At 45.7% G+C, this 18,555-nt stretch overlaps 1 protein-coding gene across 1 annotated transcript in view; it reads left to right on the top strand.

Annotated features, from left to right (window-relative positions):
• The first annotated feature begins 1,402 nt into the window (after positions 1-1,402).
• The window catches only part of PLCD1 (phospholipase C delta 1), a 66,542-nt gene continuing 49,389 nt past the window's right edge, over positions 1,403-18,555 (top strand). Inside the window, exon 1 of the mRNA XM_083466857.1 lies at positions 1,403-1,749. Within this exon, the coding sequence (XP_083322983.1) occupies positions 1,716-1,749 (34 nt within the window). The 5' untranslated portion in view covers positions 1,403-1,715. The remainder of the gene's footprint in view (positions 1,750-18,555) is intronic.

Genomic DNA, 18,555 nt, shown 5'->3' with positions numbered 1-18,555 from the left:
GGGCTTAATATAACAACAACAACCTTGCAATTTTACTTTTGAAAAGCAATCGGTCCTGATTAATGCACAGACGCACCCACTAAACCGCTTTTAAATCATCCATTCCATTGGTCCAATAAAACCCAAGGGAGCACATTGTTTCCTCATCTCAAAGGAATGTCACTGTTCAGGATCCGGGGGGGGGGGGGAATTCCTCCCCAGAAGATGTTCCCTGCTGGGTGAACTTCCACACACCCTTCAAGAACAAGATTGTCAACATTTCTCTAATTGCAAAGAAAACTCTTAAATGTTGCAATTTTTCACTGGCTTTCTCTGCACAAAGAGGAAAGCAAGGAGGGCGATGGAACCCGGGGAGGGAGCTAACATCATGGCTTTGATGGATGGGTTGCGACATTATCCTATTCTGCCAACCTTTGGAATGTGGCCTGCCTTCTCAAATTCCCACCCTCTCTTCCATTGCAAATCTCCAAAATTACAAAGCTGAGATCCAGGATTATTTTTGTGTCCTTGTTTAGACACCCTCAAATCTTTGAAGTTTCAAGTCTCTAATCTGAGTGTGTTTCATGTCTATTTCTGAAGCTCTGGGGTTTTTTTCTGGCAAGGCTCCTACATTTTTCTCAGCTGCATGGCATAAATCTGCTTGCTGGTCGTTTTTCTTTTTACCAGCTTGAAGATACAGTGAGTGAGAGATGTTGTACCTCTTTAGTAATTAAGAGCTAAGACAGCATTGATTTCAAGTCTGGTCTGGTACGGCTCAGCTGGAAATAGCACCCCGTGTCAAACTATCTGAAGAGCAATTGTAATCAACATACTGTATTACGCAAGTAGGACTACAAGTTTTGCAAGTTTTGTAAGGAGAAATATATGAAACGTTACAAAGTAGATAAAGAAAAGAGATATCAGTTATGAGATTTAAATGTAACAGGGAAAGTAAGAAATGTATACTAAGAGCTTAGATTGGAAAATTTCCAGACAGGATTGATGTAAAAAAAATGTATAAAATGTAAAAGTACGTTTCATTACTGTTGAAAATGGTATGTTAAAAAACTAATAAAAATTTACATACATAAAAAAAGGAAATAGCACCCCGTGTCTTTCATAGGGAAGGGCAGTCGACGATAGAACATCTTGGAACTGCTGGCCTGTCTAGAAAAGCAAGCGAGATAGCAATTCTGTTTCTGTATATAGAGATTTCCATGCATGCATATAGTTTGGGACTCTCCCCCCCCACCCTCTCAGTTTGGGAACATTGCCCTTTGACCCTCTTCTCTGCTGTCTCGCTCCTTTTTGTCCCTCCCCGCCCCATGGCCTTTAAATATCCCTGTCAATGCCAAAAGGCCCAACTAGCAGAGACTTTCATTCCAGCTGCCAAATGACAGGGTTGTGATGAGCAATTGGGCGGAGGCCCGGTTTGCTTTCCCCTGCACAGCTGCCAGCAGAGACGTCAGTATCAGAGGAGGGCCTTCTTTGCCTGAAAAAGAGAGACACGCTGCTGTGGCCTGGACTCCTCCTTCGGAGAACCCTTCTCTGCACTCCGAGGACCTATGGTGATGCAAAAAGAGCGAGTCACTGGACAGAAGAGACAAGGAGCCAAGGCTGTGCCTGGATTGCAGAATTATTTGCAGGAACCGGTCCGCTCGGCTCGCTTCCAACATCTGGGTGACCACATCTGCCGCAGCTGCAGAAGTGCCTTTTCCGGCAAACTTTCCTAGAGAATGGAGCACAACGGCAGCCCCTTGGCCTCTAATGGTGAGTCAAGACTTGCAGTGATTTATGGCAGGCGTGCGTACGGTTGAATGCTGCTGAGAAATGCTCCCTTGCCTTGGCTTCAGGGTGCACAAAGTCCCCATGCACAGCCACGCTGAATTTTTGAGTCGGCCATTGCTAGTGCGGCACGCTCCAGATGTTTCGGACTGTCCACAACCAGCATGGCTGTTGTGGTCCAAAACACTTTTGAGGGCACCAGGTTGGCAAAGGCAGATCTGGGCGATGTGTTGCCCAGGCATCGCGCCACTTATTGATCAGTGTTTTTGCTGCGGGAAGAAAAATAGTTCATCCCAGCAGAATATTTTATTTGTTCCCGTTTGTGGCTCCGCTTTGGAGAAACTTTTATTTAAGGATAGTAAAAGAGACCGCTCCAATTGAACCTCTTTTAAACCAGCAACTTTTTAATTGCATTTTTGTCAAAAGAAAAAGTAATTCTTTGTTACAGTATTGAAATACCATCTGATATTTCGTGAAGCTAGATTGCAATTTGGTACACTGGCTCGCTGCCGTTCTTTTAGTCCACAACTCTGTATAACCTCTTTCACAGGGGAAGTGTTTTTATTCTTTGTGTACTCAACAGTATCTTGGCGTGTAATGAATGGAGACCTAAAATTAGCACTAATACAGGGTCATTGTATCTGTTTCACCGAAATCTGGGAGCTGTTTGGGATTTGGATCATCGCAACTTTGCAAATGTTGGTTAAATGCTATTCCTTTTTTTAAAAAAGCAACTAATTGGAGAGTAAAATTTCTGGGATAACACAATCAAAGCATTATTTACAAAGCCAAATCTGAAAATGCGTTTTATGGATTGTAGGCAATCTGTATTTGTTTGGAATGTGTAAGAACAGCTCAATCTGTAGACCACGAGACTCTTAATCTCACGGTTGTGAGTTCGAGTCTCACATTCGGCAAAAGATTCCTGCATTGCAGGGGGTTGGACTAGATGACCCTTGGTGTCCCTTCGCACGCTACAATTCTGTGTTTCTATATGAAGTTGCCTTTTGTGGTCCTGCCGCCCCAGACACTGGTGGATGAATGTGGGACCTTTTGCATGCAGAGCAGATGTTCTGGCCCTGAGCTACAGCCCTTCCCAAGACGGTTCTCAGTGCTAAAGTGAAGTTTTTTATTTTGTGTTTTCAAAGTTTTGACTGGCAATGGCACCAGTTGACAGTCAATATTAGTCATACTCAGAGCAGGCTGAGTCCACGGAGTAGAAAAGGCTTCTTTTAAGACTTGTTAATCACCATACTTGCTCTTGTTTTTCACTTAAGGTAAATTACTTTTGTTGTTACACCGCACGCTATTATGTCATCATCGTGCATGGTATTTTACAAAGTACAAGAAAACAGGTTTTTTCCTTGAGGGCTCGGCAGTCTGAAATTCAGTAAAAGGAGGCGGGTAAAACATCTCCACTCAAGGCCAGTTCTTTGCAATTTTGTGCCAAAGCTCCAGAGTCATCCGTCCTCCACATAAAAAACAATTGATTTAAAACGAGTTAAGCCCAATGAAGACTAAATTAAAACTCTGCTATCTGGGAGCTCTGCGACTGGCTGCCTGCCTCAATGCCATATTGACCAGAGGTCCAGTCTAAAATTAGAATGGGGACACTAAATATTTGTGTAGCATTCCACCCCTGCACTCTACGGCCTTTGCAAACACCAGCTTAAGCGATCCTTAAAACATTTCTGTAAGGTAGGCTTGTATAAGGTAGGCAGTCCTGTTTAGGGAAGTTTTTAATGTTTGATGTTTTATTGCTTTATTATTATTAATATTCTGTTGGGAGCTGCCCAGAGTGAGTGGGGAAACCCAGCCAGATGGGCTGGGTATTATTATTATTAATAATAATAGACTCCATTTTGCAACTGTGTTGTCTGAGGTTGGCAAAGTGGGGCTTCTCTGAAACCACCTGGGGAGTTTATGGGTGGTAGGATTTGAACTGGGGTCTTCTCCTGCCTCATATTCTCAGTCATTCTCCTAGCTCTCATAATGGTCCAGTACTAGTGGGAAGTAAGTCCCATTTAGTTCCATGGGACTTACTCCCAGGGAAGCATACATACGATTGCAGCCTTAGTCTAATTATTCCTGCCTGCTGAATATATGAGGATGTAGTTATAAGTACAGTGGTACCTCGGGTTAAGTACTTAATTCGTTCCAGAGGTCCGTTTTTAACCTGAAACTGTTCTTAACCCGAAGCACCACTTTAGCTAATGGGGCCTCCCGCTGCTGCCGCGCTGCTGGAGCACGATTTCTGTTCTCATCCTGAAGCAAAGTTCTTAACCTGAAGCACTCTACAGCGGAGGCTGTAACCTGAAGTGTATGTAACCCGAGGTACCACTGTATGTAAAGAATTTGTACTGAAGGATTGAAAAGAAGTGATAGAAAATACACGCACCACCAAGCACATTATCAGATTCTTCCAACACACGAATGGAGGAGTGTTAGGTTGTTTCATTCTTCAATAGTTGCAAAAATGGAATTTGCTGTGTGCGGATTTTGCCCCTCTGAGTGAAATGATTTCCCCCCCAAGTTCCATACTTTGTAATAGCTGAAAAAGGACAGAAGACCCCCCACACGAAAGGGGCAGGAGATTAAGTAAATAGATAAAGAGATATCTTTCACTGGGACAACCCATGCAGTCTTCCAGATTCTGCAGAACTGTATGTCAAGCAACATCACTGTTAAGAGACCTGTGAAGCTTGCAGGCCTCTCTCTCTCACACCAGCACAGGCTGGTCCAATAAAAACTATCGTTATATATACGTATGGTTTTTCAGCAGCGTGGAGATACGATCTTACAGCCGGAACCACCGAAGATGAAACTGTTCCGAAAATGAAGGTGTGTCTCCCCACCAACTTCCTTTCAATGTTTCCACTTCCTCCAGAGAGAGAGTAAAATAAGTTTGTTGCTTCTTTGAGAGTCCAGAAGGATGTCATAAGCAAGTAAAAACAAACACACACCCTTTAAAACCATCTAGAATAGACATTGCTGACCTTGATGGAGCAATCAATGGTTTGATTCAGTAAACGTCATCTTCCTGTGTTCCTAATTATGTACGCTTAAATGAATAAGTGCATAGTTTGTAATTAAATAATTGATTTTTTAAATTTTTTATTAAGGATCACTTGGTTGTTGTTTTTAAATGACTTCCCCAGTGAACTAGACTTCCCCCAGCTGCAGCAACGGTGACGCTTCCACTGATATGGAAAGAACATAGCAGGATGCTCACACACAAAAAGCACAACACCCCCAATAATGTGGCAACTTTGATGCAATTCCGCTTTTAGCTGGGAGCATTAGAAGAATATAATTAGTAGGCGTCACTAATATTACCCTTTGTGTACACACATTTTAGGGTTGTTCTGAGGTGTTCCATACCTGCTCAAATTAAGATTACCAGATTTTTAAAAAATGAATCCAGGGACACGTTCAATAAATAAATAAATACATGTTCGGGACGTTGATGCTGCAGCGATGGCGGTGGCAGAGGGGCGGCCGCCACTTTGACCTCAACCGCCATGTTTCCCCTTCCTCTGAGGCTTCTATCTCCTTTCTCCATGAGCCTGGGCAGCCCCTGAGGTGTTGGTTCTTTGGTAGTGGTGGGGAAGCGGTGTGTGGTGGGTCAGGCATGGAAGGTGGAGAAGGAGGACTGGGTGGCAGCAGCAAGGCTCGGGCAGTGCAATGCCTCCCTTGCCATCGGAGCAGCTCCAATCCCATTCCTACTTGCGTGCAAGCAGGAGGGGGCGGGGATCCCTCATCTGGGAAGGGAGGCTTCCCGTTGCCTAACTGAGAGATCCCTGCCCCCTCCTGCTTGCACACAAGCTCTGACAGGCAGCTTGAAGGCTCCCTTCACAGCTGAGAGATCCCTGCCCCGCTCCTGCTTGCATGCGAGTAGGAGTTGGGAGGCTGCTCCGATAGGCAGCATGAAGCCTCCCTTCACAGCTTAGTTGCTGGGGTCAGGGAAGGTGGAGGCAGCCCGGAAGCTGCATCTTAAAGCCCCTGCACCACCATCATATGGGGACTTCCAAGAAGCTACTGAAGCCAGCCAGAGCCAACTGCTCCAGGCTGCTGAGACTGTGTTTCCTGGGGACATTAGATGAAATCCGGGGACATTCCGGGGATGAAATTTGTCCAGGGACCTAATCACAAATCCGGGGACTGTCCCTGGGAAACGGGGACATCTGGGAACTTAGCTCAAATAGGTTTTTCAGGTGTTGAAACAATGCCAAAAACTTGCACAACCTTTTTATCGAAAAGCAGTAGCTAGATTGTACATATTCAGGAGGACGTTTGACCTCATAAACTGCCTTGTTATGGCTGCTAGAAATACGCTGGTTTCTGCCTTCGTAGTGAGTTGTTTTATCAGTTTTAGCTGCCTTGGACTTGCTGATTATTTTGTCTTTTACTGCTTGAGCACCATTTGGTGGAAAGGTTGCATGAAAATTTAAACCAACAAACAAGATAGGCAACCATGTCGCCTTCACACCCCCTTCAATATTTAGAATAGTAGTCTGGCCATCAGTCTAACCTCCAAACAAATTCAAAGGCTACAGTCTTTATTCAGTTGTTGTTTAGTCGTTTAGTCCGACTCTTTGTGACCCCCTGGACCACAGCACACCAGGTACTCCTGTCTTCCACTGCCTCCTGCAGTTTGGTCAAACTCATGTTTGTAGCTTCGAGAACACTGTCCAACCATCTCGTCCTCTGTCATCCCCTTCTCCTTGTGCCCTCCATCTTTCCGAACATCAGGGTCTTTTCCAGGGAGTCTTCTCTTCTCATGAGATGGCCAAAGTATTGGAGCCTCAGCTTCAGGATCTGTCCTTCCAGTGAGCACTCAGGGCTGATTTCCTTAAGAATGGATAGGTTTGATCTTCTTGCAGTCCATGGGACTCTCAAGAGTCTCTTCCAGCACCATAATTCAAAAGCATCCATTCTTTGGCAATCAGCCTTCTTTATGGTCCAGCTCTCACTTCCATACATCATTACTGGGAAAACCATAGCTTTAACTATACGGACCTTTGTTGGCAAGGTGATGTCTGCTTTTTAAGATGCTGTCTAGATTTGTCATTTATTCAGTTACCCAGGAGTAAAGCCCCATCAAAATTAATGGGACTTACTTCTGAGTAGACATACCTGCAATGGCTCTTTGGGAGCCAACCTGCACTTCATGTTTTACATGTTATTGAAAACACACAATTAGGACTTTGCATTTATTTGGTAAGAAGGGGGGGGGAGCCAACCACGTGGGGGGGGGAATGTAATGTTTGTGTGCCAAATCCGGATCCGGGCTGTGCTGCAAAAAGAGGTGGGGGCAGTTGTTAAAACTTGTTTTCCTGCCCCGCCCCCCTGAATTTCGCACTCAACCCTGACAAAATTCCTGTTTGCCCATCAACATACTACCAGCCAATTTCACCTTTGAGCAGAAAGCGCAGGATGGGGTGGGTTATTTCTGGCAGGAAAACGGCACGAGGGAAAGGGTTAAACCCACATCACGGTCCCGATCCGGATCAGGCGTCTTTCCCTCCCTCCCTGGGCTACTTTGTGTTAAGGATTGCGTCCCGGTCGCTTTTATTATTATCATTATTGTTATGTACCGAGTTGAATAGGATCCAAACTGCAGCAGTCCGATTGGTCCTAGAACAATAGGATCCAAATTGCAGCAGTCTGATTGGTCCTTGAACAATGCAGCAGTATGATTCGTTGGCAGGAACCACCCAATCATGCTCCAGATATAAGTGAATCCACAACCTGATTGGCTTACAGTAGAATTCCAAAATTAGCCAATCATGTGCAGCCCATTGTGTAAATAATGTATATAAAGCAGATACTTTGAGGGGACATTCATTCATTCCTCCTCACCACTATGAGCTGAATAAAGAGCATGAAATCACTTTGCGACTCTTGAGTATATTTCAATTATTTAAGTGGCATGGCTATTAACACAACACGCAGTTTGGTCCCATTTCTCTTTCCAAAACGCACTCTGGACTGCAATGTAGAAACTGCACTTTCAGGCCCAAACGAAGTTTAATCCCGATTTGCGGGGACACAGAGGGATTTCCTCCTGAGTCAACAGCCTTAGGATCGGCCTGCAAGTGAGTTTGCAAACACACAAGGGTTCAAAAACCCAAGGTGCGCCTCTGCTGCGAGGACGCATCGCTCCTGTTTTCCGTGCTGCAGCTTTTGGCGCAATTCGTTTTTGACTGCCACTGAACTTGAATTTCTTTTATGATCTCTGAAGCGGGGATTTTTAGGCCGACATGGCTTGACTCAGCCTCCTCCTGATTTCATAGTCTCTCTCCTCCTCCCCTTCCCCGTCTCCAAGAGTTCAGATTCTTTGTTTTCATCGGAAAGTGACGCGTTTCCCCCCTTAGGTCAGGGCGGCGACCTCGGAGGAAACAAGCCTGCTCTGAGCAGCCTCATATGGAAACACTGACTTAGCTGGGAAGGGTAGCCCGGAGGGGCTGGGAAAAGCTTTGAAAATCTGCGAGCCAGAAACTTTCCAGGCATGAGAGGAAGAGAGAGAGGGATACCCGGGCGGAAGTTTAGGGGGAGCAGGAAGCGGGGGGGGGGGGAATAACTATGAAGAGGAATTGAAGTTTATATGGGCGAATCTGCAACTCTCTCATTTTTCTGTTTCCCATTTTTTCAGCCATTAAATTCAGTTCTCCACAATGCTTTGCACTTTTTTGAACTTGTGAAAATCCATCAACATCAAAGTGCACATTTCTCCTAATGCACACATCTTCACATGCGATTGTGCCCAGCTGACACATTTGTGTAAAGCAGTCTTTTCCCCTAATAACAATGCACATCTTCTGGATGTGGTTTTTCAGCAATCTATGAATTTGGAGACATTGAATTTATCATCATTTTTAATTTGTATACCGTCTTTCTATCTTACAATACCCAAGCCGAAGAAACAAAAAATGTACCTCTTATAACAATCTAACGCAATACAAAAATGTGATAATAAAACATAACTTTAAAATAGGCAACCTACATCAAAAAGTAACATTCAACAATCATTAGAATATTACTAAATAATAATAACATTTATGATCTCTTTGCAAATGTGCTAGCAGTTTTGTCGCCGCACCACTAGGAGGACGTACTTAGAGCCACTGCGCTTATTTCATGGGAAGCGAGAATGCCTTGATAAGTTGTTGCGCAACAGCGGTTGTATTTTTGTTGTTTGTTATTTGTTGCAGTTATATCCAATTAATCACAACACGGGTCAGACTCTCCCAATTAAAATCCAGGCAGCATTTAATCCTGGTAACTATCAATAAGCAATCTGCCTGGGGTTTAAAAAGCCACTCAAGGTTGCTTCCCAAATCAAGAGTACAGTGGTACCTCGGGTTACATACGCTTCAGGTTACATACGCTTCAGGTTACAGACTCCCCTAACCCAGTAATAGTACCTCGGGTTAAGAACTTTGCTTCAGGATGAGAACAGAAATCGTGATCTGGCGGCGCAGCGGCAGCAGGAGGCCCCATTAGCTAAAATGGTACTTCAGGTTAAGAACGGACCTCTGGAACGAATTAAGTACTTAACCTGAGGTACCACTGTATTTCTAAACATTGCAAGCAGTGCATTTGAAATAACATAGCCAAGGCGCCGAATTCATTTGGGCAGAGATGCTGAAGCAAGCACAATTCTACATGTGCGCCAGAAGGAGCTTTGGGTGTGACTAATCACATTTTTGCTTTCGGCCTTCACCAGAGAACTCCAGTAACGCAGCCGTCCTCTGTGATTCACCCCTCAAATTACGCATTGCCTGTCCTCCTTCTCAAGACCGGTTTTCTCATGTGCAACAGCCACACACAATGAAAACTATGCTTCTGATCCCATGATGGCTGGTTATTATCCCATTAACACATTGTCTGTCATTATGACGGGCCAGGTTTCTTTCTTTTTTTTAAAAGATATTTATTAAGGTTCTTAGAATATAACAATAAAAATGAAAAATAAAAAGAAACATACAAAATAAAAACAGTTAAAAAACACACACATTAATTTTCCGTAACATATCTTCCTTACACTTATTTCCCCAGACCTCCTCATACCTCCCTTCTTTGTATTCCACTTCAGTTTGTTAGTTCAGCAAATCCTTACCATTAAGCTTTTACCCATTTGTAAACCTTTTTTCCTATCTCCTAAAGCATTACAGCTGGAAACCACTTAGTTTCTATCCAACATCCTTCTAACATTCATTAATTTTACAATATTTCTGTAAATAGTCTTTAAATTTCTTCCAGTCTTCTTTCACCGACTCTTCTCCCTGGTCTCGGATTCTGCCAGTCATTTCTGCCAATTCCATTATGACGGGCCAGGTTTCAACGTATCTGCTGGATGGCAACGACTCCTGTAGGCCGGTGAAGGGAGAAGCCATGTCCCTCCTGGTGGTTTTAGTAATACAAATCCCATGGTTCTTGTCCGTTGCCCATTCTGGCTGAGGCTGACAGGGCAGTGTGGAAGGGTCAGGGTAGTTTAGAAGCTGAGGATCTCCTACCAAGTGTGGCAACAGGGGCATCATGGGAATCTGAGTCCTCCTCATGCCAATTGTGGGACTAAGCGCAGAATAATAGAATCATGATCACTGCAGATGGTGACAGCAGTCACGAAATTAAAAGATGCCTGCTTCTTGGGAGAAAGGCGATGACAAACCTAGACAGCATCTTAAAAAGCAGAGACATCACTTTGCCAACAAAGGTCCGTATGGTTCAAGCTGTGGTTTTCCCAGTAGTGATGTATGGAAGTGAGAGCTGGACCATAAAGAAGGCTGATCGCCGAAGAATGGATGCTTTTGGATTATGGTGCTGGAAGAGACTCTTGAGAGTCCCATGGACTGCAAGAAGACCAAACCTATCCATTCTGAAGGAAATCAGCCCTGAGTGCTCACTGGAAGGACAGATCCTGAAGCTGAGGCTCCAGTACTTTGGCCACCTCATGAGAAGAGAAGACTCTCTGGAAAAGACCCTGATGTTGAGAAAGATGGAAGGCACAAGGAGAAGGGGATGACAGAGGACGAGATGGTTGGACAGTGTTCTCGAAGCTACCAGCATGAGTTTGACCAAACTGTGGGAGGCAGTGGAAGACAGGAGTGCCTGGCGTGCTCTGGTCCAGGGCGTCACAAAGAGTCGGACACGACTAAACGACTAAACAACAACAAATAGAATCATGGAATTGCAGAGTCATCCAGTCCAACCCCCTGCAATGCAGGAATCTCAGCCAAAGCATCCATAACAGATGGCCATCCAACCTCTGCTTAAAAACCTCCAGGGAAGGAGAATCCATAACCTCCCGAAGAAGACTGTTCCACTATTGAACATAGTGCCCATGCAAAGGTGCCCAGAACCGCTATCCTTCCTATTGCAATGCCTCAGTGTGACTAAGACGACATTCACACCAAATGTTCAAAATACAGTGGCACCTTGGTTCTCAAACTTAATCCATTTCAGAAGTCCGTTCCAAAACCAAAGCGTTCCAAAACCAAGGCATGCTTTCCCATAGAAAGTGATGCAAAATGGATGAATGCCGTTCACCTTCCCGCTGGAGCGGTACCTATTTATCTACTTGCACTTTGACGTGCTTTCGAACTGCTAGGTGGGCAGGAGCAGGGACCGAGCAACGGGAGCTCACCCCGTTGCGAGGATTCGAACTGCCGACCTTCTGATCAGCAAGTCCTAGGCTCTGTGGTTTAACCGACAGCGCCACCTGCGTCCATCTTGGTTTTTACTTTTTGAAATATGGCAACCCTAGTTTAAGGTAGCTTCCTATGCTCCAACATTCAGATCAAAGCTGAATGTGCTGTTGTTTTCAATTGTGCTTTAACTGGATGTGTCGCAAGCTACTGGGGGTGGGGGTAGGGGTTGAAGGCAAAAGAAATGGATGAGTTGAGGCAACCCCGCCTCAAACTCTCAGCTTGCGTTAAAAGCACATTGGCACAGAGCTAAAGCAACGACTGCAGATCTGTCTTGCTGATTCCTAACGCTTCCACAAGGTGGAACATTTAGATTACGAAGCAAAGGCGACGGGTGACACAAGCAAATCGCAGAAGGATCATAACTCTAATCCGGTTGTGTTGCTTCCTAGGATTATCACTCAAATTACTATCAGCAGGGCCATGCATTTGGGGAAACAGAGCTATCATAGACTGCTATTTTTCAGGTGGGATTTAGTCTCATTGAAGCGAATTCAGGTTGTGCAGTTGAAGTGCATTTGGTGGAACAAATCTGCTTCCAAAAAACAACCCAGATTTTGCAGAGCAACACTCCTGCGAGGAAGGAGTTTAGAGAAAAGGTGAGTTGGGGATAGGGATGATAGAGGTGTACAACCCTAGAAATCACGGACATTCAGTGAAGCAGAATGTTGGGAGATTCAGGACAGAAAAAAGAAAATAGTTCTTCATGCAATGCAGAGTTAAAGGTAAAGGTAAAGGGACCATTAGGTCCAGTCGCGGACGACTCTGGGGTTGCGGCGCTCATCTCGCTTTATTGGCCGAGGGAGCCGGCGTACAGCTTCCGGGTCATGTGGCCAGCATGACTAAACCGCTTCTTGCGAACCAGAGCAGCACACAGAAAAGCCATTTACCTTCCCACTGGAGCGGTACCTATTTATCTACTTGCACTTTGATGTGCTTTTAAACTGCTAGGTTGGCAGGAGCAGGGACTGAGCAACAGGAGCTCACCCCGTCGTAGGATTCGAACCGCTGACCTTCTGATCCGCAAGCCCTAGGCTCAGTGGTTTAGACCACAGCGCCACCCGCGTCCTGCAATGCAGAGTTAAGGTCTTCTTATTGTTGTTCAGAAAGGAAAGTGGCAGAGAAAACGCACTGGCAAACGCGACATAACAAGTGCTCAATGCAGCATCTTATATTCTCCCCGCAAGTAAATAAGAATGAATGCTCAATAAACAGCAGGCATCATATACGTAACCTCCCTGCAAGATTAGAGCAAGCAAATGGGGACGAGTGCTCAGTAAAGAGGTCATTGGGAATACAGCCAGATCCATACGGCTGCAATCCTGTAGGCCGGAGGTCACCAATGCGCATGTTTTTGGGACAATGGTCACATTTGGAATTTTGAGAAAGTGCCGTGGGCACCAGTCACAAAATGGCTGCCATGGGACACAACATGATTGCTTCTGGGATGTGTCACACCACAAAACAGCTGCCCTGGCTAAAAGAGGCAGAATTTCAGGGACTGGGCAGAGGAGAAGAAGAAGAAGAAGAAGAAGAAGAAGAAGAAGAAGAAGAAGAAGAAGAAGAGGAGGAGTTTGGATTTGATATCCCACTTTATCACTACCCTAAGGAGTCTCAAAAAAGGGACGCAGGTGGCGCTGTCGGTTAAACCACAGAGCCTAGGACTTGCCGATCAGAAGGTTGGCAGTTCGAATCCCCAGGACGGGGTGAGCTCCCGTTGTTCGGTCCCTGCTCCTGCCAACCTAGCAGTTCGAAAGCACGTCAAAGTGCAAGTAGATAAATAGGTACCGCTCTGGCAGGAAGGTAAACAACGTTTCCATGCGCTGCTCTGGTTCGCCAGAAGTGGCTTAGTCATGCTGGCCACATGACCTGGAAGTTGTACGCCGGCTTCCTCGGCCAATAAAGCGAGATGAGCGCCGCAACCCCAGAGTCGGTCACGACTGGACCTAATGGTCAGGGGTCCCTTTACCTTTACCTTTAAGGAGTCTCAAAGCAGCTAACAATCTCCTTTTCCCTTCCGCTCCCACAACAAACACTCTGTGAGGTGAGTGGGGCTGAGAGACTTCAGAGAAGTGTGACTAGCCCAAGGTCACCCAGCAGCTGCGTGTGGAGAAGCGGGGAATCGAAACCGGTTCACCAGATTACAAGTCCATCATTCTTAACCACTACACCACACTGGTGTAGTGTGACCGCCTCCCCATCCTGACCCTTCCAGGAGGAGGAGGAAGACAGTATAGATTTACAACAGGGGTTTGAGGGAGGTTGCAGCTCAGAGGCAGATGGGCGGAAAAGCTGGGAAATCTTGGGAGAGCTGGAACAACACTTGGCTGACACGTTGTCATTAGAAAGCATCCCAGACCCTCCATCTCCCAGAAGCTGGTGAGCCTTGAAAGTAGGAGAGCAAAGAGCTCAAAGACAGAGGGCACGTAGCAGCACCCATAGAAGTGATGAATGAGGAAGTGGGAGAGACGGGGTGTGGAGATTCACTCGGGACAACGCCATTATTCAAGAGGCTGGGTTCTATAGCCTCTCTCTGTGAAGATTGAAATAAAAAAGGACAGTAAGAAACTTTTCCTTGTCTTTATACAGTGGTGCCTCGCAAGACGAAATTAATCCATTCCGCGAGTCTCTTCGTCTTGCGGTTTTTTCATCTTGCGAAGCACGGCTATTAGCGGCTTAGCGGCTATTAACGGCTTAGCGGCTATTAACGGCTTAGCGGCTTAGAGGCTTAGCGGCTATTAATGGCTTAGCGGCTTTAAGAAAAAGGAAACAAACTCGCAAGAACTCGCAAGACGTTTCGTCTTGCGAAGCAAGCCCATAGGGAAATTTGTCTTGCGAAGCGACTCAAAAAACGCAAAACCCTTTCATCTAGCGAGTTTTTCGTCTTGCGAGGCATTCGTCTTGCGGGGCACCACTGTACAGTGGTACCTCAGGGTTACAGACGCTTCAGGTTACAGATGCTTCAGGTTACAGACTCCGCTAACCCAGAAATAGTACCTCGGGTTAAGAACTTTGCTTCAGGATGAGAACAGAAATCCCGTGGCAGTGACAGCGGGAGGCCCCATTATCTAAAGTGGTACCTCAGGTTCAGAACAGTTTCAGGTTAAGAACGGACCTCCAGAATGAATTAAGTTCTTAACCTGAGGTACCACTGTACTTTCCTGGGCATCCATCTGGGAGCCGCTGACAGCATCCTGACACCAGAAAATGTTGTGGGAAAGGCTTTCCCCTTTCCTATCAGCAGCTGGACAAATGGGGAAACGACCCCTGTGCCCGCTCACTCACAGAGAGAGGTTTTTGCCTTCTTTCTGGTTAGAATCACAGAATTGTCGCATTGGAAGATCATCCAGCCCGACCCCTTGCAATGCAGGAATATGCAGCTCTCCCGTACGGAGGGGGGTGGTGGTGAATGTGGGCAGGTTCAAGGGGGCAAGTTCCACGTAGGAGAAAGGCTGAGCCAGCACAGACAGGGACTGAGCAACAAGAGCAAGCCATGTCCCTTCCTGCACTGGATTTTTGAGGGCAACATCTTCCAAGGCCTTTCATGGATGCCATAGGAGGGACTGGCAGACCCACACGCTCCCAAAGGCCCCACATTGGCCACCCCTGCTCTAGGCACATTTTTTTCTTCTTTTAGAAGCAGGAAACGGCCACAGCCTGTTTACTCCCCCTGTTTCACTTCCACCCCATATTTGCTTCCCCATTTTTGCCACCCTTCACGTCCAGCCTTTCCCACATCTCTTTTCTGCCCCTCTTCCCCTGTTTTGCTTAGACTCCTTTGCTTGTTCTCCTCCATTAGGGGGGCCTTCTGCACACAGAGCAACTGCACTGCTACCCTGTTGCGGCAAGGAGCCTGGCGAAAGAAAGCGGCCTCCTTATTTCAGTCTTCTCTTTTGGGTACCATTTGTAGCAGAGGCCAGATTTGCATGGGGCGGATTGACCGGGCTTTGTGTCACTCATGGATTCACCTCCTGCCCCCTTTTAATTGTTATAAAAAGCATGTCTGTCTGTCTGTTTGTCTGTCTATCTACAGTGGTACCTCGGGTTAAGTACTTAATTTGTTCCAGAGGTCCATACTTAACCTGAAACTGTTCTTAACCTGAAGCACCACTTTAGCTAATGGGGCCTCCTGCTGCTGCTGCGCCGCCGGAGCCCGATTTCTATTCTCATCCTGAAGCAAAGTTCTTAACCTGAAGCACTATTTTTGGGTTAGCGGAGTCTGTAATCTGAAGCGTATGTAACCTGAAGCGTATGTAACCCATCTATCTATCATCATCTATCTATCTATCTATCTATCTATCTATCTATCTATCTATCTATCTATCATAGGGCTGCCATACGTCCAGGCTAGAAAATGTCCAGGAAATCCCATGGCAAGCCGTTTCGGAAGTGTTGGGGTGTGTTTTTTTGGCAAATTTTCTAAAAGGTAGCTGAAAAACTTCTCTCTTTTTTTTGGGGGGGGGGGAGAAGATTTTGCAAAAAGAAGCTCAACAACTCCCCCCCCCCACAAAGAAAAAAGCTCAACAACTTTGCCCTCCCCCCAATAAAAGCTCAACAGCTTTGCCAAGAAAAACTCAGCTTTTTAAAATGTGGCAACCCTAATCTACCACACTGGAAAAACATAATAAGAAACACTTGGAAAACATTGTACAGTGGTACCTCTGGTTAAGAACTTAATTCGCTCTGGAGGTCCATTCTTAACCTGAAACCGTTCTTAACCTGAGGTACCACTTTAGCTAATGGGGCCTCCTGCTGCCGCCACACGATTTCTGTTCCCATCCTGAAGCAAAGTTCTTAACCCGAGGTAGTATTTCTGGGTTAGCGGAGTCTGTATCCTGAAGCATTTGTAACCCAAAGTGTTTGTAACTCGAGGTAGCACTGTAGTGTCTCTGTAACATGCAGGTAGGGTCAACAACCCACAATAATTCATAATCCAGTTTGTGTTCTTGAACAGGGAATATGATGCGAGCAGATCTCACCCCTCTGAGGAAAAACATAATAATGAAAGCCCAAACTCACACCTGTGGGCAGCCTTTAAGAATATACTGGAGATCAGCCTCCAGCAGTACAAAACGTTCTGTTAAAAAAAGGAAAGGGCTGAGGTTATATCAGTGAGTCTTTCCCCCGTTAAAGTTAAGTAATTGCTGACCGAGTCACTGACACTACAGGCCCTCTGATTTTTCAGAAAGTTATTCACCTGAGTTCCTCAGCGAGGTGACCTGGCATGAGGTAAAGAGAGGAGGATTAGGCCCTTAGTGTACGCAGGGAACATTTTCATATCCACTTAAGTGCACATGTGCTACATCATATGATCTCTGTGTAACGTGGAATGTCAGCAGGAAGAATGCTGAGACATCAAAATGGCATATTATGTTACCCGTTCACACCCCAACGAATGGTAAGTCATACTCCTGCCAACCTAGCAGTTCGAAAGCACGTCAAAGTGCAAGTAGATAAATAGGTACCTCTCCAGCGGGAAGGTAAACGGCATTTCCGTGCGCTGCTCTGGTTCGCCAGAAGTGGCTTAGTCATGCTGGCCACATGACCCAGAAGCTGTACGCCGGCTCCCTCGGCAAATAAAGCGAGATGAGCGCTGCAACCCCAGAGTTGTCCGCGACTGGACCTAACGATCAGGGGTCCCTTTACCTTTACGTAAGCAAAAATGTATAGTACAAATACCTGCTGGAAATGTAAAAAAAAGAAGAAGGTACCTTTTGCCACATGTGGTGGTAGTGTAAGGTAATAAAAGCTTTCTGGAAGATGATATATAATGAAATGAAAAAAAAAATGTTTAAAATAACTTTTGTTAAAAAACCAGAAGCTTTTCTATTAGGAATTATAGGTACAGACGTTCCAAAGGAGCAGAAAAGATTTTTTATGTACGCGACAACAGCTGCACGGGATGGAAAGAAGCCCAGGGATGGAAAGAAGAGTCCCTACCAGAGAGGAATGGCAAACTAAGCTGATAGACTACATTGAAATGGCAAAGCTGACTAGAAAGCTCAGGAACTGAGGGCAAAAATTTTAAAAAAGAATGGGGAAAAATTATAATTTACCTAGGAGACCACTGCAAGCAGATGGAAACATTAGCAGGATTTTAATCTCACTTGTCATGCAACATATATTATGGACAATATGGATTGATATAAAATATAGATTATAGAATAATATGCAGTTGTAAATGTTGACAAGAGGACCCATGGAGGGGGTGGGGGGAAGTCTTGAGATTCAGAGTACAGTGGTACCTCGGGTTAAGAACTGAATTCGTTCTGGAGGTCTGTTCTTAACCTGAAACTGTTCTTAACCTGAGGTACCACTTTAGCTAATGGGGCTTCCCGCTGCGGCTGCGCGATTTCTGTTCTCATCCTGAGGTAAAGTTCTTAACCTGAGGTATTATTTCTGGGTTAGTGGAGTCTGTAACCTGAAGTGTCTGTAACCTGAGGCATCTGTAACCTGAGGTACCACTGTAGTCTCTATACAGTGGAACCTCTACCTGCGACCATAATCTGGAGGTCTGACTGGAGGTCGAAACGGGTTGCTGCAAGAGGCGCCGTTGTGCGCAGGTGTGGGTGGCGATCGCCCGCTTCTGCGGATGTGCGAATGGCGATCGCCGCTCCTGCGCATGTGCGAACAGCGGCAAACCCACCGGTTACTTCAGGGTTTGCTGCGGACGTTGGGCGAAATGGACGCAAGTGGAGGCAGACGTAATAAGAGATTTGACTGTATATGGATTCGCATTTGGATTGCTATAATTTTATATTTGTAAAATCAAATAAAAATGATTTTTAAAAAACCTTGAGGGAATGAGCAGCAAAATAGCCATGGAAAACAAGTGAAAAGTGATGCACACTCGGACAAAAAGACCCAACAACCCGAAACCTTAATTGCACATGGACGCTCTTGTAATGAGTATGGGTTGCTCGTGCGTAAGTTGCCGCCTCTCCTGGCTATGTTGCCTGGTTAAACCTTTCTGTCTGGACAGCCCTTCACTTCGTGGCTGCCTCAGTCGCTAGCAGAATCCATCAGTGGGCGTTTCTTAGACCTTTTCCAGCATAAAAGCTGTTTGACTCCAAGTCTCCTC

Source organism: Podarcis liolepis (genome assembly GCF_965112155.1).
Source record: "Podarcis liolepis genome assembly, chromosome: 12".
In the NCBI taxonomy this organism is placed as follows: Eukaryota; Metazoa; Chordata; class Lepidosauria; order Squamata; family Lacertidae; genus Podarcis; species Podarcis liolepis.
Note: the sequence above shows the minus strand (reverse complement) of the source record. Positions and strands in the feature narration are given on the sequence as shown.